A 25,611-nucleotide genomic window follows, 5' to 3' on the forward strand; every position below is an offset into this window, starting at 1 on the left:
CCCATACCTATTTCTAAATGCACAGCCCTGCTATATGGTCTCTCACTAAATTTCCGATTGGTCTTATTATTAAAAAACACCCACCCTTAACGTAGCTTTCTTTAGAGCTTTGTTTTTGTCCTACAGAGACAGGATGTGATCTTTTGAAATGTGCCAGATGACTAAGCAGTTAACACAAATCTTACTAACTTCATTTAGCAGCAACAAATGCAATCTCCAAGATATAAAGCCAAGCTGGACATTTTCTATTTTTTTTCAGAGGTTTCACACTCCAAGGAATGCACCTATCTGTCAATAATGATCTACGGGAATTTTGTTTTTAAATACTGCCAAAATTAAGCTTTATAAATTGGGCCTTAATACAAAGAACTTTATCGTTGAAGTAGAATTTCTACTGCTATTCAAAAATACAACAGACGTTTGAGAGTGAAATAGTTACTTTTCTGAGAATTTAGGGGTCTTTTTTGAGGTATTAGTGCTATTCAGAAAAAAAAGACTAGGCTTGGCTCAGCTTAGTGGCTCAGGCTTGTAATCCCAGCACTTTGGGAGGCTGAAGTGGGAGTGTAACTTGAGCCCAGGAGTTCGAGATCAGCCTGGGCAACATAGGGAGACCATGTCACTTTGTTTTTTCAAGCTACCCAGGTTCCAAAAGGTTTCAAGTTTTCCAAAATCTATTTTGACCAATAAATTCAGAACTTAAATGCTGTATCTTTTGAGACTGAACCTTTATTTTCTGAAAAACAGGTATTCATACAATCTTTGCCATGTTAATGCAAATATGCACAAAGTAGGCATGTATTTTTGTTTTCCAAAAGATGCATTATGAACATTTTCAGGAAGCTGGTGTGATTTATTCAACTTTTAAATACAATCACAAAATTATATCCATCAGGAGGCATTACAACCTTTTGTACAGAGAAGCCACTATTTATACATTGTTACTAGGACAAGGAAGATTCAGTTCAACTCAACTTGCTCTTAGAATAAGGGTAAAAAGTAAATTAACAAGTAAGTGAAGTATGATGTTGTTGCCACTGACATTACAGGTGGAAATATAAGGGAAATTTAAACCAGAAAAATGACACAATAACTTTAAAGAGGAGCTGAAACTTTGTCAAAAAAAGAAAAAACTATTAGCCTGTTTTCAAAGAAAAACATTCTAAAAGTGTGCATTTCAGAACATAGAATTCTTCTAAGTTTACCATCTTCAAAAATCTTCTAAATTGTATGACACTTTTACATTAGCACAACAAACAGCTTTTTCTAAGTCTAGCCAAGTTCCCATGGAAAGCAAACGACCCTAAGTAGTTCATGTTTTACAACCCTTGAACTTATAAAGCTTTTCTCATTAAGAGTCAGTTTTGCCCTTCTGTAAATAAGGATGGTGATACTGTTATCCAGGCCTAAAAAGCAGGAAGTGCAACAAACCCTTAGGGTTTCATGATACAGTGAATTTTCCCCTCCCCAACGTTTGGAAAAATTTGGGACACTTGCTAGTTCTTCCCTGTGGGAAGAATCTTTCTAATATTACCCAAATATTGAAAACAAAATCTACCTTCTTTAACCCTTGTATTAGTAATTCTACCTCCTTGGCTTATGGGGGGAAAAGTCCTAGTTTTAAATTGCTGGCATTTTACAAGCTCAACAAGATAAAAAATTGAACACTGGTTTTCATACTCTAATTTTATGTAAAACAAAGATGCTTAAATGTGCTAATAGTAAAGCATTCACTGATATTTGATGTATCTGAATAGGACTAACAGGCTAATTGTAGGTGCTTTCATATGAAAATAATTGGGAGAAAAGAAGAACCAGCTCCTTTGATTTTAGTACTGCCAAAACAAGTAAGCCCCCAGAGTTAATTACAAAAATGTGGAGGAAAATAGGCCCGGAAGACTTTGCAATTTAAAGTACTGCCTATAATACCCCAGATTAAAAAGGACCGAAGATTGCACATCAAGTCTAATATTTGGCTGTACTTGCATTGCCCTGCTCGGCATTTTTAAAAAATGGCTCTTTCCTTAAATTTCACACGTCAGAACAACCACAATTAAAAAAACAAAAAACAATGCAGATAACACCAAACATTGGACAATATTAAGAAAACTACTTACTAAGCTTAGGTAATAGAGGCAAGGGTTAAGGGCAGAAGTGATGGAAGTGTTTCTTTGTATTACAAACCCTCACCCTAAAGCTGGGGTTTGGGCTCTAAAAAAGTAATTTAGGGAAGCAGATCAAGAGCCTGATTATCAGTTCTCACATGGAAATCTCAACAGATTTCAAAAGCAACTCACCACAAGTGTCAGACACAAAAGAATCTTAATAATCATCTAGCAAACTACACTAAGAACTCAATGACCAAAAATAATCAATCAAACTTCAAGACACACCAAAGCAACAGTAAAAGAGAAATAACTACACAAGCTAAGCTCTGTAGAGAAATCAACTAAAAATTAGGCAATTCTAGTAAATTAAAGACAGCAAAAAACTTAAGATTGAACTTCAATTTCCAAGGGTACTTTGAAGAGGTTGTTTGTAGGTTATTCTGTACCCCCTGATTCTTAAAGAAAGTGGAGGAGAGGGGGAGGCGACAGAGGAATGGAGGGAAAGGGGGAGGCAGGAGAGAGAAACAGGAGAGGATCCCTGGTTTTCCACAGGTATTTTATCAAAAATGTATGACTTCATAACTACTGCACTCTAACTTTTCTCAGTCTAACTGCTGAGGTCTCTTACAAAAGTTCAAATGGCAAGTCACCTTGTAGAATGACTTAACAGAGGAAGCCAAACTATACAGACCAGGGCCTTGTCCAGAGTGCAGTAAGGAGCAGGCTTTTGAAGTCATCTATTACATCTGCCTTACAACCAAACCCACTGTGTATGCCACATTATTCTTGGAGGGACCACTTTAAAACAAAAGTGATGGATAATTTACCAGAGGCACATGCTTTTGAAGTAAAGCTGTTTTTTGTTTTTGCTTAAGGTGCCAGGTACCTCTGAAGCCTGAAAACACAGGCAATAAAATTCACCTATTTATCTTCTTTACCAAAGAGAAAGCAATTTCTGAATACTATCTATAGTGCTAAACTAATGTGAACTGACTTTATCATTGCGATAAAAGTTTTTCCTTATGACGACAATAAAGAATGTTGCTGAAAGACTTTAATCTTGAGAGAGCAGAGGTAATGTGATGAATGTAATTTGCTCCCAGAGCCTCTAGAAAATAAAGCAGCGTGCAAAATACAATATGGCATTATTATTCCAGCTAGGTTTTTTGCGAAAATAAGGTTCCAAATGAATGAAGAAAACAAAATTTGATGCGCTAGGTTCCTTAACTTGCTATTGGACACATGGGTATTTCAAAAAAATCCACCGTGCCTACAATACTTGTTAAAGTACCAAAAAAGCACTGATACTGAAACACATTCTTTCACGGGTACTTAAAGATTACAGATTAACGTGGCAATCAGAATACAAAAAAGGCCCAGAGCTATGTGGAATTTTTTCCTTAATACCTTTCAAGTTTGTCTGTGAAGACGGCAACTAGAAAGTGACCACTGTCCTAATCTCTAAAATGCAGGGAAAATGTACTCAATTTTTTTTTTATCTATTCATTTATTTTTGACACGGAGTCTCGCTCTGTCGCCCAGGCTGGAGTGCAGTGGCACAATCTCGGCTCACTGCAAGCTCCACCTCCTGGGTTCACGCCATTCTCCTGCCTCAGCCTCCCAAGTAGCTGGGACTACAGGCGCCCACCACCACGCAAGCTAATTTTTTTTGTATTTTTAGTAAAGACGGGGTTTCACCGTGTTAGCCAGGATGGTCTCGCTCTCCTAACCTCATGATCCGCCCGCCTCGGCCTCCCAAGTGCTGGGATTACAGGCATGAGCCACTGTGCCCAGCCAACAATTAAGATTTTAATTGTGTTCTATTTTGTGTTGATACTTGATTTTAAGAACCCTATTCTAGTCTGGGTTTTTATTTTGGATCAGCAATCTAGCTTACACAGTCAGTACTGAAATGCAATGCTGAATTTAAGGAAACCTTGATCATGAATTCACTATAATGTATTACTGAATAGCAAGCTATTAAAATTGTGCAAAAAGTAAAGCACTTCACAGACTAATAACTGAACTTAATAAAAGATGTTGGTGGATCTCATTTTCACTGTTTCATGTACATGTCCTAAAATGCCAACTAAATTAAACAACTTTTAATTTACTAAGTGTAAATTAAAAGTATCAAATGAAAAACATGAATTAAAAAAATTTCAGTCTACCTCCACCAGAACATCACTTTATTGTTAATCTATCATCAACAATGTAAAACTCTAATAGATACTCTATCTTGGTTTTTAAAAAGGTAAAAGATTACACTGGATTAGCTACTTTCTATGAAAGAAACTACAGCTATCACAGAAGAGGGAAAATTTGAATGACCTCCAAAAAAAATGCACACTATAAGCAAAAGGGAGTGTACATTAAATCAAATGTCTGTTAGATTCATTACTTTTGAATGCACAGTGACAATTCTGGAAACTGTACATGATAGAATCACAGAAATGACTTAAATAACCGGAATTACATTTTGTGTGTGATCATCAGACCTTTAAACAATCCTTGAATTTTCCATGTTATCAGAAGTTGTTAACAGCATCGAGACGGAAGTATATGAAATATAAGGATTGAAATAAAAGTGAATTTGAAAGATGGCTAATCTACTAGATTAGGTAAAGGGGGAACGGGTAAGTGGTGGGGAGGAGTAGGGAACGATGGGGTGGTTTTTTTCCCTTCATTTCAGAAGTAAGTTCTTCCACTGTAGTGTATCTGTTACATAGCTCTCCATTTTCAGTCCATTTCTGAAATTCATATCGCATAGCCTTTAGCCTTTTTCTACTTACTGGTCAACCCAACCAGTACTGTTGCCAAGCAACAAGTGTTACATGAGAATCTGAATGCATCAAATCTTCCTTGGCTGTGATTTCTTCACGACCCCAGTTTTCTCTGTTTCTGAGTGGGGTTTGTTTTTTTCCTGGATTGTACACACAGGGTCAGGTGGAATGAAGTTCCAAATCACTCTGTGCTCCGCGGCATCCCGATTTCTTTCCGCAGCTAACCTCCCGACACGTCTGCTGCTGTTCTGTGGCAGAAAGACAATCTCCGTGTTCAGGCGGTGAGCTTGCTTTCCTTCACCCTTGACCCTGGGGTTGCAGGCCATGGTGTTGGGCGTATCCCTGAGTGCAGCTGTCCTGCGGGATTCACTTCCTAGTGCACCGAGATTTCCTAGGTTTCCTCAGAGTAAGCCCCCAGTTGCATCACCACCGACTGTGGTGTGGCTTTGGATGCCTGAGGCTGAGTTGATTCTGGTGGATGTCTGACCTCGCTTAACCAGACTCATCTACTGTCTTGCCATTCACACCCAGGCTGTCCAACCTTCATACAGCTGAGCCAAGTTATCTAGATTAGTTGCTTCCTTAATGACATAGTCAACCTGTAAAAATAGGCAGGATAGTATGTAAAGTCATTTAAAGCTTTTCAATTGTCTGCTGAATTACAATCAGCAGACAAATTATGCCAAAAGTTACGTGCAAAGGACTCTATACTTACCCTGCTCCTGTAAGCCCCTTAATTTTCATATAAAATGTAATAACTATCAGAATAAAAAGCACAATATCCAAGTATACTTTAAAAAGAGAGCTAAGACAGTTATAAAGATATGAAAAGCACACAATCCATTAACCTACCAGAACGTTTCTTAAGTAAAAATATCCCAAACTCAGAAAATCTCTCATGGTTTTTGACAAACTTGACAAAACGGTTTCTTAAAAAAAAACAATTCTTGCCCAAGAAGAGTTCAAGTCTAGGTCCTACACAAGAATGTAATAGTGTTTAAAAGAAAAAAAAAATTCCTTGCTGATGTTAAAATTGAATTACGGATGCCAAACCATGGAAGAACAGGATATTCAGTCTCTTAATTTTTATCCCACAGGAAAAAAAATGTACATTTATAATGAAGACATCAAGAGGATACCTCTCTTGACCAAATGATCTAGCTTATCACCACCAAAGATGGCACAAACTGACATGTGTCTCTTGATGTAAAATACTGAGAAAGAAACATCACTGATGTTGTATTCCTTCCAAAAAAATCTTGAATGAATTATGAGGAAAATATCAGACAAATATAAACGGAGGCACATTCTGTAAACCAGCTAATCTAGACAAACCAAAAATATCAACGGAAGGGAAGAGGGAAAGGCTCAGGAACTGTTCTAGATATTAAAGCAGATCAAGAAGTAGGACAAGGATGGACAGTCCCTGACTCACAGTGGATCTGAATGACCATTTTTTACCTCACCACAGGTTTATCGGGGTATTAAATGCATTTTAGACTTATGATGGATTTATTGGGATGTCACTCCATAAGGGGAGGACCATCTATCTATACACAAAATGCATGATGATCCTTGACTAGATCTTGAAGGTGGGAGGAATAGGGGGTTCAGAGAGGAGGAATAAGCAATAAAGGATATTTTGAGATAATTGGAGAAATCTGAATGTGGACTGAATGTCAGATAATAGTATTACAACAATGTTAAGTTTCCTGAGTTGACAATTATGTAGTAGCTACAGTATTATATAGTATTTTGTTCAAGAGACACATGGTGAAGTTTAGGCATGAAGTGCTAAGATGTCTGCAAAGAACCCTCAAATTGTTCAGAAAAACTGTGTGCATACACACACAGAACAATGAAACATGGGAAATTGTTAACTGGTGAGTCTAGGTAAAACATTTATGGGCATTCCTATAACTTTTCTGTAGCTTTATTCTCAAATGTATATATTCAATATTAGTAAGACTAATGAAAAAATTTCAGAATAATGACTTCAGACAAATGTCCCGATACCCAAAGATGCTTTACAAACATAGGTTGAGTATCCCTTATCCAAAATGCTTGGGACCTGTAGTTGTAGATTTTGGATTCTTTGAGATTTTGGAATATATACATGAATATAATGAGGAACTTGGTGGTAGGATGCAAGTCTACACACAGAATCCACTTATGCCTTATTATACACATAGCCTGAAGGTAATTTTATACATTTTCAGTAATTTTGTGCATGAAACAGGTTCTGACTAGATTTTCACTACTGGGATCCATCACCAGGTCAGGCATGTAACTTTTCACTTATGGCATCATGTCAACTCTCAAAATGTTTCGGATTTGGAGCATGTGAGTTTCTAATTAGGGATGTTCCACTCATACTACACCTGCAACCCAAAGGGTCCTTGGCATTTCATTTGAAACCTTCAACAGTCTTCTTTAAATGGAAACTAACAGTAGTCTGGTGGAGGAGGATCGGACTTACATTTGGGTTAAAACAGGGCTAGGGGAAAGGAAAGTGCTCATAGGGAAGGGTCAGAGTAAAATGGTGACTACTTGATGACGCCAGAGCTGTGTTACTCAAACTCTTCTGAATCCTGAAAACACATTTAAGTTCCTTGACGAACTATTAAGGAAATCGATGAGAGGGATCTTTATACACCTCTACTTTTCCAGCAGCATTAAAATGTGTAGCCCAAGTTTAAAACACGGTCACCTGTTCAGCAACTGACATCCTCCTATTCGGATCAACATCTCGGCCCTCTAACTTGGCTTTCACTCTCTTCCACACACTCACTGCGTAGGAGTTTCTCTCTTGCACCGCTATGAAGCAACAAAAAAATATTTAAGTCAAACCATCATTTTATATAAAAATTTAAGGCATCTTTATTCTAACTAATTACCTTTCCCAGTTTTAGGGTCTCTGACTGCCTTTTTAGGACTACAAGCAACACTCTTGCCAGTTCCTGGAACGGTGCTTGGTGGAGTATCAGCTGATGTAGCAAGATTTTTCTGGATCAGCTTTCTAGCATTCTGTGACATGACATCAGGCTGAGTCTTCTGGCCAGTGTTACTCCGGACTGCTACAGAGAAACAGTTGGTGGCTCAATTTACATGTAAACAGAACACGGAGGGGGCAGAGTGGAGCAAGCACGGGATAGGTGGTAGTGGTTGATACCCCAATTAAATAATCAACTATAAATCCTTATCCTTGGACACAGCAATTGTCTTCCTAAAAATATAGCCTAAAAACAGCCAGACATTCAGGTATGAATTTGTACAATTATGTTTACTAGGCTTGTGGCATCAAAAACCATAAATAACAGCCAGGCATGATGGCTCACGCCTGTAATCCCAGCACTTTGGGGAGGCTGAAGTGGGCGGATCAGTTGAGGTCAGGAATTTATTAAATTCAATAAAAGTGAAATATAAACACTAATTTACCAAAATATACAATGGTAATATGACATTTTGGGTATCCACGTGTTAATCTTTGTGAACTATTTTATATATATATACATATATATATACACATATATACATACACACATATATACACACACACACACACACACACACACACATATATATACACACATTTACTATACTTCAGGTTCTAGGGTACATGTGCACAACATGCAGGTTTGTTACATATGTATACATGTGCCATGTTGGCGTGCTGCACCCATTAACTCTTCATTTACATTAGGTATATCTCCGAATGCTATCCCTCCCCCGTCTCCCCACCCACAACAAGCCCTGGTGTGAGATGTTCCCCTTCCTGTGTCCAAGTGTTCTCATTGTTCAATTCCCACCTATGAGTGAGAACATGCGGTGTTTGGTTTTTTGTCCCTGCGATAGTTTGCTGAGAATGATGGTTTCCAGCTTCATCCATGTCCCTACAAAGGACATGAACTCATCCTTTTTTATGGCTGCATAGTATTCCATGGTGTATATGTGCCACATTTTCTTAATCCAGTCTGTCATTGTTGGACATTTGGGTTGGTTCCAAGTCTTTGCTATTGTGAGTAGTGCCACAATAAACATACGTGTGCCTGTGTCTTTATAGCAGCATGATTTATAGTCCTTTGGGTATATATCCAGTAATGGGATGGCTGGGTCAAATGGTATTTCTAGTTCTAGATCCCTGAGGAATCACCACACTGACTTCCACAGTGGTTAAACTAGTTTACAGTCCCACCAACAGTGTAAAAGTGTTCCTATTTCTCCACATCCTCTCCAGCACCTGTTGTTTCCTGACTTTTGAATGATCGCCATTCTAACTGGTGTGAGATGGTATCTCATTGTGGTTTTGATTTGCATTTCTCTGATGGCCAGTGATGATGAGTATTTTTTCATGTGTCTGTTGGCTGCATAAATGTCTTCTTTTGAGAAGTGTCTGTTTATATCCTTCACCCACTTTTTGATGGGGTTGTTTTTTTCTTGTAAATTTGAGTTCTTTGTAGATTCTGGATATTAGCCTTTTGTCAGATGAGTAGATTGCAAAAATTTTCTCCCATTCTGTAGGTTGCCTGTTCACTCTGATGGTAGTTTCTTTTGCTGTGCAGAAGCTCTTTAGTTTAATTAGATTCCATTTTTCAATTTTGGCTTTTGTTGCCATTGCTTTTGGTGTTTTAGACATGGAGTCCTTGCCCATGCCTATGTCCTGAATGGTATTGTCTAGGTTTTCTTCTAGGGTTTTTATGGTTTTAGGTCTAACATTTAAGTCTTTAATCCATCTTGAATTAATTCAAGCCTAGCCAACATGGCAAAATCCTGTCTCTATAAAAATACAAAAATTAGCAGGGCGTGGTGGCAGGTTCTTGTAATTCCAGCTACTGGGGAGGTTGAGGCAGGAGAATCCCCTGAACCCAGAAGGCGGAAGTTGCAGTGAGCCAAGATTGCGCCACTGCACTCCAGCCTGGGCGACTGAGTGAGACTCATCTCAAAAATAAAAAATAAAAAAAAAATTAAATTAAATTTTAAAAAATAAAATAAAAATAAATAAGAAAATAAAAAATGAAAATAAATTGGCCATTAAGTCATTTTTAAAAAGATTATTTAATGACTGAAAAATTATTAACTGGAAAAAGGCAACAAAAATTGCATTTGCATAATCATCCCAATGTGTTTGTGTATGTGTGCATATGCACAGCGAAGTAAATCAACAAATGCAGAGTGGTTTCTGCCTCTATTTGGAATGGAACTACAAATTTTTCATTTGTATTAAGTATTTTCCTAAGTTTCTCTGATATATATATATATAAATAAATTATATATATATAAATAAATTATATATATATAAAATATATAAAATTTTTTAGCCAGGCATGGTGGCGGGCACCTGTAATCTAAGCTAGTCAGGAAGCTGAGGCAGGAGAATTGCTTGAATCTGGGGAGTGGAGGTTACAGTGAGCCGCAACTGTGCCACTGCACTCCAGCCTGGGCGACAAGAGTGAGTTTTGAGACTCTGCCTCAAACAAAAATAAAAACAATTTTTTTAAAGAAAACTGTTCAAATTAGCAAAGCATTTTTACTCTCTCACGAGTTGTTTCATTTTTTTGAGACAGAGTCTTGCTCTGTCACCCAGGCTGGAGTGCAGTGGCACGATCTTGGCTCACTGTAACCTCCGCCTCCCGGGTTCAAGCAATTCTCCTGCCTCAGCCTCCTGAGTAGCTGGGACTACAAGCATCTGGCACCACACCCAGCTAATTTTTTTGTATTTTTAGTAGCGACAAGGTTTCACCATGTTGGCCCGACTGGTCTCAAACACCTGACCTTAGGTGATCCACCTGGCTCAGCCTCCCAAAGTGCTGGGATTATGGGTGTGAGCCACCTCGCCCGGCCTTTTTTTTTTTTTTTTTTAATAGCTGTTTATTTATTTATTTTTAAAGAGACAGGGTCTTGAACTCCTGGCCTTAGACAATCCTCCCACCTTGGCCTTCAAGTAGCTGAGATTACAGGTGTGAGCCATCGTGCCTGGCTTACGAGTATTTTTAAGGATAAGCTAAAATCTGTTCAGTTTAAGATTACAGAATGACAGGCCTTAAGTGTTTAATATTAGACAGTTATGTATAATTAAACATCTTAGCATCTATGTGTAACATTAACAACAGATCAAGACTCAGGACTCTTCTCCTACCTGCAGCGAAGGATGGCTGATAAGTAGCAGATGACGTTGGACTCGAACATTCATTTGTTGCATCGGTGACTAAGGGTGATGCAAAACTCACTAAATTATTATAGATACTGAAATACAAAATAAAATGGCTTATTTACGAAATGTTTTACCTGATACTACTTATAAAAATATGAACAAAACTGAAAAATTAAATCAAGAGATAAACTTCTTATACCAGTAGTTTTGTACTTATGTTTTATAAATTTTGACCAGAAGGCATTCTTACCTCTGACTTTGTGTTTTCAGTTCTTTCAAGGTGGGAGTGATTTCCTGGAGCATTTCAACGTGTTCTTGACTTCGAACCTGACCCATAGCCTGGACTAATGTAAATAGAACTGTTTGAATGTTGTCTTGCCATGATTTATATTCACCCAAAAACTGCCTAACACTGTTCTCATAGGGAACATCTTCACCATCTGCCAGAGCAGCTTCTTCATCCTAGAATTGATAAATTAATGATTAAGAAAAATAGTTTTAGTATCAGTAATTACTCTCAAGACAGTCACCTAGTGATTAAGTAACAAATGTTTCAAATATGAGTGTGTTTAAACTGCTTAGTTCAACTCCATTTTTATAGGAACTTTGTTTCCACCATCAAATAAAAATTCAAAGTAAAAGTAAATTCTAAAATTAAATTATTTAGTGTTTGTAATGATGAAGTAATAGCCTTTTCTGGAGGCTTAGTTTTTTTACTAACTAAACTATGTACAACACTGGAGGGAAGAGACAACATTTCATTCATTTTGGAGGCAAACTGTATGGGTTTGTTGGTATAGCTAAGAAAGAGAAAGACAAGCTGGATATCTGAATGCTCAGACTAGGTTCATATCTTGGTTTTATTACAAGTTATATCACAATAAAGGAATCTATTTAAGCCTTAGTTTCTCTGTGTATGAAATTCAAACTACTACTACTGGCTTTAAAAAATAGTTGATGAAAACACAAAAGTTAACTCAGTTACAAACAAATTGGAAGATGTGATGAGATAAATTGTTATTTACAAAATGTCACTGTTTTTCCTATAAATAAAACTACTTGTAAACTTTATAACAGAGGGAGAGTAAATGTGTGTTCATGGTATTAGTCTTACCTTAGCCATAGCTTTCAAGAGATGTTTGACATCTCCAAGCTGTCGGTTATGACCAGTGAGCACAGTCTTTATATTATCAACCAGATTCTGAATTGTTTCACAGACCGTTTCTATCTGCTGCTCTTTCTCTGTCTGAATTGCCCTCTGAGTAGACATATCCTGGGTCAACTGTTTGTGTGCTGACAAAAGCCATTCAGAGCTGCCAATAGGATGTTCAAGACCAGTGTCCTAAATAGAACAAGCATTTGTTTGACTTCAAGTATCAGCTGAAATAATGAGTTCTTTCTTCATTATCATCATCAAAAGATACTAGTAACTCAAGCTGACACAAAGAGAACCTCCATTGCTAAGTCATGAATTAATTACCTACAAGTTACTTAACAATAATCTCAACAATCTATGAAATATAGATGAAGATTTTTACTTTTCTGCATAATCACGCAGGCTTTAAATGCTTAAAGTTTAAGACCTGAGAAATACATTCGGAATCACAAAGATGGCTGGCAATCCAGGTCCCTAAATTCTAAATAACTCTTCGAGATGAAATGTGAACTTCCTAACATACAGCTTTAAGCTTTCTGACAAAATATAAACGTCAAACTTACCAACTTGCTATTTCTGGCCTTCACTAACCTTTCCAGCATTCATCTTCCATAAGCCCTCTTTCTCCTGCTCTATTTTCAGTGCATTGGAATCATTTGCTACATATCGTCTTTCTCCTCCCTTCTAAACTTTCATAGTATTTTGGTTGTAGCTATGAGGATCCTTTACACTTTCTCATTTTTTATTTTTTTAAACATATAATACGTTTCGGGGGGGGGCACTAAGAAAATAATTTAATCATCACTGTCCCCCCGCCCCCCTAACAACCTCTTACATACAGTATATGCTCAACGAATGTAATCGGAATGTATATATTAAATTGATTTTAATAGTATAACACTAGCCTTATTTAATCAAGTTTCTTTCCACCAAGACTCACCACTCTCTGTAATAAACGAAGCTCTAACTCAGACACTGAACTGTTAAACTGTGATGCAAACGAACACATCTGCTGACATCGCTTGATTAGTTCAAATAACGCCGCATCCAGGTTTAAGGCTTCTGCAGTTCTTGTTCGTAAACTTTCAAAATGAATGATATTGCTGCAGAGAAAAGTGACCTGTAAAGACAGAAATGGAACCACAAGAGGAGATGGGAGGAAGGTGGGAAAGGGAGGTGGCAATTAATAACATGAAAAAATACTACTTCCTCATTTTGAGAATTCAGGACCAGAATTGGTCCTGAAAATGTTTGGGAAATAGACCAAAACCTTATAAAGGCTGTAAATAAATGTACATTTATACTGACACTGTTAGGTCTGAGATGGCCAAAAGCACTGACAAACAATTAGGTAAATTTATCTTCTACATTACTGTTTTTACATAGAATATTTACTCCACAATAAAGCTGTTATCATATTCAGCTGCAATTTGTGTTACAGCCACAATTCAAAAGACACTTCTGTCAGAATGTTCCCCTTCTGCTTCTATTCTTGCCTAACTTACCTGGCAGTATTAAGCTCATTTTAAAGGTATGATTAATATTGTGGTTAGTTTTTTTGTTTTTTCCCTTTGAGACAAGGTCTCCCCTGTTGCCCAGGCTGGAGTATAGTGGCTTAATTATGGCTCACTGTAGCCTTAAACTCCTGGGCTCAAGCAATCCTACCGCCTTAGTCTCCCAGGTAGCTAGTCTCCCAGCTGGGACCAGAGGTGCGTGCCACCATGCCTAGCTAAAAAAAAAAAAAAAAATTTTATTGGCCAGGTGTGGTGGCTCACACCTGTAATCCCAGCACTGGGAGGCTGAGGCCAGCGGATCACCTGAGGTCAGGAGTTCGAAACTAACCTGGCCAACATGGTGAAACCCCGTCTCTACCAAAAATACAAAAAACTTAGCTGGGCATGGTGGCGGGTGCCTGTAATCCCAGCTACTTGGGAGGCTGAGGCAGGAGAATCACTTGAACTCGGGAGGCAGAGGTTGCAGTGAGCCAAGATCACGCCACTGCACTATAGCCTGGGCAACAAGAGCAAGACTCCGTCTCAAAAAAAAAAAAAAAATTTTTTTTTTTTTTGGTAGTGACAGTGTCTTGCTATGTTGCCCAGGCTGGTTTCAAACTCCTAGCTTCAAGCCATCCTCCTGCCTCAGACTTCTGAGCAGCTAGAGCTAAAGGGACATACCACCATGCCCAGCTATGATACATTCTTAAATAGTTCTTAATAGGTATATACTGAAAAATTTATAGATAAAATTATGTACTATTTGGGATTTCTATTAAATATGGATAGAAAAGAGGATTAGGGAGTATGGGTGAAATAAGATAAGACTTAAGTTGATCATTATTAAGCACTGGCGACAGGTATGAAGTATGAGTATCATGTATTAGTCCAATTTTGTACTTAGTTGAAAATGTCCGTAATAGTTTTTTTGGTTCTCCTCCCCCTGCCCAATCCACACAGCCTTTTGACAGGGCACAAGGTCTTTTTTTTTTTTTTTTGAGACAGAGTCTTGCTCTGTCACCCAGGCTGGAATTCAGTGGCACGATCTTGGATCACTGGAACCTCTGGCTCCCAGGTTCAAGCGATTCCCCTGCCTCAGACTCCTGAGTAGTTGGGACTACAGGTACCCGCCACCACACCCAGCTAATTTTTTTGTATTTTTAGCAGAGACGGGGTTTCACCATATTGGTCAGGCTGGTCTTGAACTCCTGACCTTGTGATCCACCCACCTCAGCCTCCCAAAGTGCTGGGATTACAGGCGTAAGCCACAGCGCCTGGCCGACAGGGCACAAGGTCTTAAGACGTTTTATTGTCATGTGGAAAAAATAATATTCAAAGTACCTTTCCAAATCTTTGGATCACTTTAGTTGTATAAAAGAGACCCAGAGAACCTTAAACAAATATGAATTTAAGACCTCTTTATTTTTCAACAGAGGCTGAATTTATTTAATTAATATTTAAATGAGAGGCAGTAAAGGCCCAAGGAAATAACCTGCTGTGGGTTCAACTTAAGGCATGTCCTGAAAGGCCCATCCGTCCCTCCTCCCAGGGCTGTGAGCCAGAACGTGGGCTCTCAAGCTCCCCTAGTTACCCCACATATAACTTCCAGCTACTCATCTAATCCTGCAAAAGTGAATAAAAAGATGGTGCATGTAAGTCACAATACCTGACTTGCTCTTTGGCTCTCTTTAAGGACAAGATTTCTTCTTTCAGCTATCGTTGCTTCAAAATCTTGTAGTACAGGGGCCAATGCAGGGTTGGCACCACCTGCCCACTTGAGTCGCTGTTCAATACTTGATTCAAGTGCAGCTAGCTTCTCCTATAAAAGCCAGCAGAATCTTGGTGAAGGTATACGACATTCTCTACTTCCTATTTGTGGAGTATTTTATATAACACAATAAAGATTCAAAAGAACCAGGGTGGACACATGTAATTTAGAAAACAAAAGTTTTAACAATCACCTTTTGGAATTAACCTTGATTCCACTTTGAACATTTAAGGCCAAACATGTATGGAGAGAGAGGCAAGAACTGGCTTTCAGTTTATTATCTTAAAACGTACAGAAGTAAGTTTCACTTTCATTTTAAAATAAAATGATCTTTAAAAAATAAAAAATATGCTACACCAAATTCTTTTTTTTTTCTTTTGAGACGGAGTCTCACTCTGTCACCCAGGCTGGAGTGCAGTGGTGCAAGCTCAGCTCACTGCAACCTCTGTCACCTGGGTTCAAGCGATTCTCCTGCCTCAGCCTCCCGAGTAGCTGGGACTACAGGCACCTGCCACCGTGCCTGGCTAATTTTTGTAGTTTTAGTAAAGACGGAGTTTTACCATCTTGGCCAGGCTGGTCTTGAACTCCTGACCTCATGATCCACCCGCCTCGGCCTCCCAAAGTGCTGGGATTACAGGTGTGAGCTACCACGCCCGGCTACAATCTTGGCTCACTGCAACCTCCACCTCCTGAGCTCAAGCCATCCTCCCACCTCAGCTTCCTGAGAAGCTGGGACAAGAGGTGCGTGCCACCATGCCCAACTAATTTTTTGTATTTTTTGTAGAGACGAGGTTTTACTATGTTGCCCAGGCTGGTCTCAAACTCCTGGCCTCAAGCAATCCACCCACCTCGGCCTCCCAAAGTGCTGGGATTATAGGCGTGAACCACCATGCCTGGCCAAGTTTATGAACAATGGTAAAAATCCATCCAGATTATCATGACGAGGAAAGTTTAATGTAACAAAGTTATCTGATTATTTATTCAACATTTCAGGTGGACGCATTCACATTTTCTCTCCCCAACTCCCTCTACTTTCCTGCATGTCCATGTCTCTAAAATCATAAAGAGGAAGAGTTCATTCTTGTAAGTTGAAAACACATCTTTTCTCTGACCAATACACTGTAGAGAAAGCTTATTTCAATCTTCAAATGACTGAGCTCCAAAAAAGCTTCATTACAAAACTTTAAAACACCACAGAATTATACTTGATTTTATACTGCTATTAATTTACAAAAACAGAAAAATGTCAGTTACTACTGAGTACATGAAATATAAAGGACAGACAATATAAAGATATACACAACTTTCATTAAGGCAAGTTTCTCTTATGTAAAAAAATAAGTAGAAGGATTACGTACATAGCTTTCAATATCCAGTCACTATAATAGTTCAGAAAAATATTCTGCTGCCTTAGGCATCACAAAATTCCATTATCTATACAACATAAGAAATGCCCATGCTTGTTAGCTACTACTAATAAACAAAATAGAACTACTTATATACATTTCACAAAACAAATTCAGTATTCAAAGTTTTTCTAATCATCAAAATTTCCTTAATGTATTAAGGCACAGTAATTATCAAATTCATTAAAAACCTGAGATATTTAGTATGTTTCTACTCCTGGTTCAAAATATACCTGTTACTATAAGATTCAGTTACCTTGGAGGGTAAGAAATAAAAAACATAGGCCGGGTGCGGTGGCTCAAGCCTGCAATCCCAGTGTTTTGGGAGGCCAAGGTGGGCAGATCACCTGAGGTCAGGAGTTCGAGACCAGCCTGGCCAACATGGTGAAACGCTGTCTCTACTAAAAATACAAAAATTAGCTGGACATGGTGGTGCGTGCCTGTAGTCCCAGCTACTTCAGAGGCTGAGGCAGGAGAATCGCTTGAACCCGGGAGGCAGAGGTTGCAGTGAGGTGAGATAGTGCCACTGCACTCCAACCTGGGCAACAAAGCGAGACTCTCTCTCCAAAATATATATATATATGTATAAATATACCAAAATATATATTTTTATATATCTTTGGTATAAATATATCAAAATATATATTTTATATATATTTTGGTATAAATACACCAAAATATATGTTTTTATATATCTTTGGTATAAATATACCTATATATATATAGGTATAAATTAAAAGCAAAAGTGAAAAAAATTATGCTCTTCTGGCTTACAAGCCAAGAACACACAAATAGACACACTGAACAACAGAGCACTCACAATCATAGTGTTGGTTATTTCTAAAAAGAAAATGCCCTGGAAGGAAGATCTGGCAAAACACACCTGAACTGTTGCAATAGAAGTTTCAATTTGGCTCAGGGTATGCAGCTTCTTTTTCATGCTGGTTAGGATAGCAGACCGTGGGGGAGGTGTGACTGACATGGCTTGTGGTCTATTGATAAGTAGATCTTCATGTTGCCACTGTTCAGAGAAAAAGAAATGTATTAAAATCAGAAGGAAAAAAGCATTTAGATAAATAAGGGAAGGTAGGTGCAACCTAGGACTGGCGGAAGAGAAAAAAATCCCAGCTGCAGCCAATGGGAGGTAAGCAGGGAGAAGTAACAGAAAAGACACACTGAAAAAAATCACATCCAGGTGAAAGTCTTCTTGAGGTAGAACATGGCTAATAAATTTCTCGGATCACTCACATGCAACATTTAAATAGTAATTCTGAAGATGTTAACTACGGTTAAGGAAATCAGAGCTTAAGGAAGTTAAGTACAAGTTTATATACCCAAGTCTCATTTGAATACAAATCCATCTCACCCCAAAGCCTGTGCTGTTATACATCCCCTAAGTAATTAAGGCCAAAACTAGGCTTCTAAAAACCATTTCCAAAATAAAGACAGATTTATTCCCAAAGCTGTTTATCACATCAATAAGACATCAAGGAAACAGAAACTACTTTAGAAATAAATACAGGAAGCATACCTACATATGAATGAATTCAACATTAAAAACTATATTTATGCCAGGCATGGTGGCTCACGCCTATAATCCCAACACTTTGGGAGGCCAAGGCGGGTGGATCACCTAGGCTCGGGAGTTCGAGACCAGCCTGACCAACATGGAGACACCCCATCTCTACTAAAAATACAAAATTAGCCAGGCGTGGTGGCACATGCCTGTAATCCCAGCTACTAGGGAGGCTGAGGAGGGAGAATCGCTTGAACCCAGGAGGCGGAGGTTGCGGTGAGCCAAGATCGCGCCATTGCACTCCAGTCTGGGCAAGAAGAGCAAAACTCCGTCTCAAAAAAAAAAAAAAAAAAAAATATTTAATACAGATCATGCTTATCATACAGCCTTGATGGAAAGAAACTCTAAGGACACAAACCATAAAGGATAAATGATCTCAACTATACAGAAGAGAAACGAAGTATCATTGGAAAGAAAGTGCCAAAATGCTATGGTGTGTTTGCATTGGGTTGCTGTGAGTTCAGCAAGTTTTAACAAAATTTCTGTGTATTGTTTTAAATTAATTTCCCCCATTTTTCAAGTTTCCTACCTTGAAGAAAAACACATTATAAACAAAAACACTTACCTGAAACATGGCAATATGCAGCTGAACCCGCTGCAGGCTTGTCTTACAAGAAGAAATACTGGTTTCTAGCCTTCGCACCAAGTCATGCTTCTTCCAGGCAGTGTCGTAAGAACTTGCTAACACAGTTGCCCTGTTCATAACCAGCTGAGAGAACTTCCCTATCTGGATGTTATGTTCCACCGCTTTCTTACAGAGATCATCAACAGAAACTTTGCTTTCGGCACCAAAGTCCTTTGCCTCTACTTGAGCAATGATGTCTACACCCAGAGCACTGATAAAACTGCACAGTGTGAGTCCGAGGGCTTGGTTGGGTAGCCCTATCAAGAGCTGCCTCACAAAGTCAGCTGTGAATGCCTTGATAGGTTTGGCCATTTGGTCTTCACTGAAACAAGAGTTTCTAAAAAGGGTTTTCACATTGACAATCTGTACAGGCCCATTCACAGTATTCTGATCTTCAAGTGAACTTGATCCTACAAAAAGGAAAAATTTCTTATATTTCATGAAAAAAATCAGGTAATATGCTGCTTATTTATAGGATTTAAGGTGTCATGAATGTATAATTAAATTAAGCCTACTCTATCCTGCCCCCCTCCATAGTGCTACATAGCTAAAGCTAGTATGTTTACAGGTAGAATATTACCTGACAATGTTTTAGAAAAGGTACCACAGAGCCTGAAGAACTCCTTAATAGTCTGTAGTCTTTTTAGAAAGAAAATCTCTTCTAGCACCTGCCGGTGATTATCATCATCAAAAAAATTAACTTGAGTACTCCTGGCTTCCCTTATGATGTCAATCTTTCGCCAAGCTATGGGAATTTCCATCTTGTTCAACTATGTAAATGAAAGAAAACAAAGTTCATTTCTCCACTCTTCACACAACTGAACAACTACTTTATGGCACTTGCATTATTTTTAAATCCAAGCCCACATTTACCTTTTCAACTAATAAGCTGAAAGCAGTTTCAACTTGAGCAAACATGCCATCGAATGCTACCAAAAGCATCTGGCCAGCTGACATTTTGGGTGTTTCATCAACTGAACCATTTCTCGGTTGGATTAATTCACCGTACTGAGCATGTAGTAGTCTACAGGAAAACAAAAGGAGTTAAAACCTTCGCTGAAAAGTAATGCCTTTGGTGGGAACATACAAAGTCAGTACATCTCACAGCTGCATGCTGTGAGAGTCTAGAAAGCCTTCTGGCATTAAGAAGAAGTGTTATTAGGCCGGGCGTGGTGGCTCACGCCTGTAATCCAGCACGTTGGCAGGCCGAGGTGGGCAGATCACCTGAGGTCAGGAGTTCAAGACCAGCCTGACCAACATGGAGAAACCCCGTCTCTATTAAAAATACAAAAAAATCAGCCGAGTGTGATGGTGGGCACCTGTAGTCCCAGCTACTCAGGAGGCTGAGGCTAGCAGAATCGCTTGAACCTAGGAGGCAGAGGTTGCTGTGAGCCAAGATCACGCCATTACACTCCAGCCCGGGCAACAAGAGCGAAACTCCATCTCAAAAAAAAAGAAGGAATGTTATGATGATAAAATGGTATTTCATGTCAACCACAATAGGATTTCAATGATTCCAATTCATTATTAATGACTGTTATGTGATTAAATTTTATGCAAACTTGAGTGATTAGTCTCATTTTTACACACAAAATATGAAATAATTTAAAATCCCATATTGAAAAATGTCAGAAATCACACCATTCTAAAGCTGGCGGACCTAGTAAATTGTCGGGTATGTTCGCACTATTACTACAAGATACGATACAACCAAGTATACTTGCTATTTTGGGTATGCTTGGTTTTTATTTATGCACATTTTGAATGTAAGGTCTTCAGAAATTCACCCCTCACATTACCATTAAGACTTACATAGTGCTTATGTATCCAGGCACTATTTCTTATCACACACACACACACAGAAACCATTCCAAATGGCTGGAACTATTAAGAATTTTTAAGAGAATTAAAAATGTTAAAACTACCAGATAAATTTCTAATGGAAAAAGAGCTGTAAGATGGTATGAGATTTTCCTTGAGATTACCCAAAAAAAGCTTCTCTGAAACAAGGCACAGACAGGCTGCCATAGATCCAGGCACAAAGTTTGTTACCCAAAGTACACATTTAGGTAAACATTCCTCTGTATGAGGATAAGGGGAACCCAGATAAGATATTAAGAGAGATAAAATGAAGTCTGAAATTCAGTGCAAAACAAAGATGTACAGATCTAGCATTTAACTTTTTAAATACTGCTAAAAATTATATGATAAAGCTGTTCTATAAATAATCTAATATTTATGCTATCAATGATTATACTTTTTCTAGCCGGGCATGGGGACATACGTCCATAGTCCCAGCTACTAGGGAGGCTGAGCCAGGAGAATCTCTTGAACCCGGGAGATGGAGGCTGCAGCGAGCCAAGATCGCACCATTGCACTCCAGCCTAGCGACAGAGCAAGACTCCATCTCAAAAAAAAAAAAAAAAATATATATATATATACACACACACACACACACACACGTACATATTTATGAATATATATGAATATATTTATTATTCTATGAATATAACCACTCCAAAGAAACATGAGAAACAGGAAATTTCTGAATGCAGGATAATTAACATTAAGGAATTATTGCTACTTTTTTCATGAAATAATGGCACCACAGTCAAGAAAAATAAGATTACATATATATGTATACTTTCTGCATTAATATTTAAGAATGAAAAAATATTTGCTTCTAAATAACTAGGGTAGTAAATTTAAACCAGACTAGCCCAGTGCAGATAATTACCAAAGGTGGTGGCATGGGGTTCATTAGACTATTCTCTCTACTTTCTTGTATCTTTGAAATTTCCCATGGGAGGAAACGGTGCTACAATTCATTTCTACTCTCTCAATTATACTTCTTTTGTGAATTAGACATTGGAACGCCAAAAAAAAGAGGCCCTGAGTCACTAGGCACAAAGGAGTTTAGGGATTAGCTCTGAGTACAATGCATGTCTGCAGGAACTGCCCAAACTCTACAGATTCCAAAGTCAGATTGCTTTTCTGGACTAATGAGATGAAAAATACAATATCCAATTAGCTAAAACAAACTTACATATTTAAACTAATTTAAAAGTATTCACCTGAAATGAGGTGTGTACTCTGTTAGCTAAATAAACTGTTTCAGGTGTCTCCAAGTGGTTCTACAAGATGGCTTAAAAATATCACATTCGACTGTGTGTATGTACATGTACATAACTACAAGCACTAAAAGGATATATGTATGTATGTGACCGAACTATACACTTGCACACACACACACACACACAAATAAGTGCATGTATAACTAGTGAAATCTGAGTAAGCGGTGTGGACTATATCATTGTCGGTTTCATAGTGTTGCTACAGATACTAATACTAAAGGAAGGATGAAGCATGCACAATACCTGCCTGCACTTTTTTTTTTAAGCAACTTCTCGTGATGTATAATTATTTCAAAGTAAAAAAGTTTTAAAAAGATACGTGTATGAGCATTTATAAGTAATTATACCTGCTCTAAAAACTAAAAGTAAACTTACGTTAAACAGCTCAGAATCCCTTTCTCTGGCTGTCCCATCTCTTTTACGAGGAAACGGCACAGCCAGCATTCACTTGCCTGGCAACATCGATGTAATGAGCATGTGTTTCTTCTTCCAGTCCCATAGCTGCGTTTCTTAAGTAGGCCTGAAGAGATTCCACTAGAGTCTGCAGGGGAACGCCATCGGTGGTCTGCTCAATAAGACCGTCCAGTTCATGCAGCATACTTTCTAACGTGTATTCCCCTTTCATTAAACATCGAAGTGCTTCTGGAAATATGATTTGCCGGAAATTCGAATTCAACTCCTATAAATATATGAGAAAAAAATTTTTAATGTTTTTTGAGTTTAGCTAAGTTACACATTTGGAGACTTAGAGCCATACATTAAGAGCAAACTTATGTAACTATGCCATCAACTCATTCATGTAAGTACATCTTTTGTTTACTTTTTATTTCTACTTTTAAATATTTTCTTTTCAAATTCTATTTCATAGTCATGTGAAATTTTTCAGGAACTATTTCAAATGACTTTAAAAAGTTGTCATATAATTAAACATTCCTAGGATGATGTACCTTAAGAACAAAAAGAACTGCCCTAAAGTATGTTATATAATATTATTGATTTTTAGGAATCATATTTCTGATAGTGATATTAGTATTGTTATTCTCTTTTTGGTTTGGTTATAAGTGGCTTCTATTTCCCTTCCAAAAAAAAAAGTCTTATCAAGGTATAATTTGCATATAATAAACTGCATGTTTAAAATATATAATTTGTTATACTTTGGTACTTGCATACACTCATGAAACTGTCACCACAATCAAGAAAATCAGCATACCGATTACCCTACAAATTTCCTCCTGACTTTTTAATCTCTCTCACTCACACTTCTCCATACCACCTCCTCCATCTCCAAGTAAACACTGATCTGCTTTTTCTCATATTATACACTCTCCATTTATAGGGGTAGAAATGTCTAGCTTTCTTTACTCGGCATAATTATTGTAAGTCATACATGTGGCTGTATGTTATCAAGGTGTCGTTCACTTTTATTGCTAAGAAGTATTCCATTATGTGGATGTACCATATTTGTCCATTTGCTTGATGAACACTTGACTTGATTCCAGTTTTTGACTATTACAAATAAAGCTGCTATAAAAATTCAAAAAAACAAAAAGCAACTGTAACCAAGTTATAGCTATAAATCTCAGAATTATCTTCCTTTTAAATGACTGGTTGAGCAACATTCAAATGGGGAAGTCAAACTGCTTTCCTGGGTTAAAGAGATGAGAAAGACAATATTCAGTATCTAAAACAAACTAATATTTAAAATAAAAGTGTTCACCTGAAGTGAGGTATACACTCCATTGGCTAAGTGAACTGTCTCAGACGCTTCCATGGGGTTCGGGATATCTAAGTCCTGTGGCACCAGGTGGCACTGTTTCAGTAACTGAACCAAGCAGGTGACGTTTCCGCTCATACTGCAGAGTTCCTCCAAGAACCAGGCTCCATCCCGAGAAGTCAGATCAACCAGCTGTTCTCCAGCACTTGACGCTGCACCTTCCATCATCAGGTTACGCCTACAAGAGATAAATATCTGTACAGTGAAACTTAAATGTACAAACAAAACAAGGTAGCTGGCCGGGTCAAGGCCATGCCTGTAATTCCAGCATTTTGGGAGGCCGAGGCAGGTAGATGACTTCAGGCCAGGAGTTCGAGACCAGCCTGATCAATATGGCAAAACCCCATCTCTACCAAAAAATACAAAAATTAGCCAGGTGTGGCGGCACACACCTGTAGTCCCAGCTATTCAAGAGGCTGAGGTTGCTGTGAGCCGAGATCGTGCCACTGCACTCCAGCCTCAGTGTCAAGAGTGAGACCCTGTCTCAAAACACAACCAAGATAACTAAAATCTGAAAAGCAAGTAAGCAGCTGTAACACTGGGCAAGACTAAGGAAAGTAAAAGAACATTTTACGTTTGGGATTAAAAATAAGACACAGGAAATGGTCCAATATGAAGTTGGCTAACTTACCTTGTAAGGGTACAAAGGGCAGAAATAATAACACTTGCTAGACTCAAAGATCCTTCTTCTCCATTCTCATGAAGGAAAACTTTAATGCAACGTTCAATTTCTTTCAACTGGTCTTCACAAACTGGCACAGTGACAGCTTCCTGTTTCAAGCGTTCCACTTGTCTAATAAGTCTGCTGTTGATGTCTGCTGCATATCGCTGCAGGGTCATTTCAGTGGCAGTGATGAACTGACACACTGTTGGGGGTGGCTGGGGAGCATATTGCATTTCATATCTATAAAAATAAGGAAGAGGTGCTTGTTTATAACACAACCACCCCCAACATACAAAAGAATATTGCATTTAATCCTCAAACAAAACTTGAAGAGTAGAAATCATTATTTACATTTTACAGATAAAAATGTCTCAAGAGCTTAAGCAATTTCCTAAAAGGACTTGTTGATGACTGTGACAGAATCAACATTTGAGGCCAGGCACCACGGCTCATACCTGTAATCCTAGCACTTTGGGAGGCCAAGGCAGGAGGATCGCTTGAGCTCAGGAGTTCGAGACCAGCCTGGGCAACACGGCGAAACTCCATCTCTACAAAAAAATATAAAAATTGTTCAGGCGTGGTGACACACGCCCGTGGTCCCAGCTACTTGGGAGGCTGAAGTGGGAGGATCACCTGAGCCCAGGGAGGTCAAGGCTGCAGAATACAACTTTGCTTCCACTCCCAATAAGAAATACGATTGGCCAGGCGCAGTGGCTCACGCCTGTAATCCCAGAAATTTGGGAGGCCCAGGCAGGCAGATCACGTGGTCAGGAGTTCAAGACCAGCCTGGCCAATACAGTGAAACCCCGTCTGTACTAAAAAGACAAAAATTAGCCGGGCTTGGTGGTGTTGTAGTCCCAGCTACTCTGGAGGCTGAGGCAGAGGAATTGCTTGAACCTCGGAGACGGAGGTTGCAGTGAGCCAAGATCATGCCACCACACTCCAGCCTGGGAGACAGAACAAGACTCCGTCTCAA

General features: G+C 38.5%; 1 protein-coding gene across 5 annotated transcripts in view; it reads right to left on the bottom strand.

The window, feature by feature from the left end:
• Positions 1–708: 708 nt before the first annotated feature.
• Positions 709–25,611, bottom strand: part of SMG1 (SMG1 nonsense mediated mRNA decay associated PI3K related kinase) — a 115,693-nt gene continuing 90,790 nt past the window's right edge. For all 5 annotated transcript variants that reach the window (XM_055365354.2, XM_063699999.1, XM_063699997.1 and 2 more), the window contains 15 exons: positions 24,603–24,875; positions 23,915–24,149; positions 22,650–22,876; positions 19,937–20,087; positions 19,644–19,833; positions 19,004–19,473; positions 17,746–17,883; positions 15,355–15,507; positions 13,136–13,315; positions 12,154–12,381; positions 11,290–11,501; positions 11,025–11,131; positions 7,786–7,965; positions 7,599–7,705; positions 709–5,487 (listed from right to left, as the gene is read on the bottom strand). In XM_055365354.2, coding sequence (XP_055221329.1) covers positions 5,410–5,487; positions 7,599–7,705; positions 7,786–7,965; positions 11,025–11,131; positions 11,290–11,501; positions 12,154–12,381; positions 13,136–13,315; positions 15,355–15,507; positions 17,746–17,883; positions 19,004–19,473; positions 19,644–19,833; positions 19,937–20,087; positions 22,650–22,876; positions 23,915–24,149; positions 24,603–24,875 — 2,929 coding nt within the window. In that variant the 3' untranslated portion in view covers positions 709–5,409. The remainder of the gene's footprint in view (positions 5,488–7,598; positions 7,706–7,785; positions 7,966–11,024; positions 11,132–11,289; positions 11,502–12,153; positions 12,382–13,135; positions 13,316–15,354; positions 15,508–17,745; positions 17,884–19,003; positions 19,474–19,643; positions 19,834–19,936; positions 20,088–22,649; positions 22,877–23,914; positions 24,150–24,602; positions 24,876–25,611) is intronic.

The sequence above is a fragment of the Gorilla gorilla genome, chromosome 18 (genome assembly GCF_029281585.2).
Source record: "Gorilla gorilla gorilla isolate KB3781 chromosome 18, NHGRI_mGorGor1-v2.1_pri, whole genome shotgun sequence".
Lineage (NCBI taxonomy): Eukaryota > Metazoa > Chordata > Mammalia > Primates > Hominidae > Gorilla > Gorilla gorilla.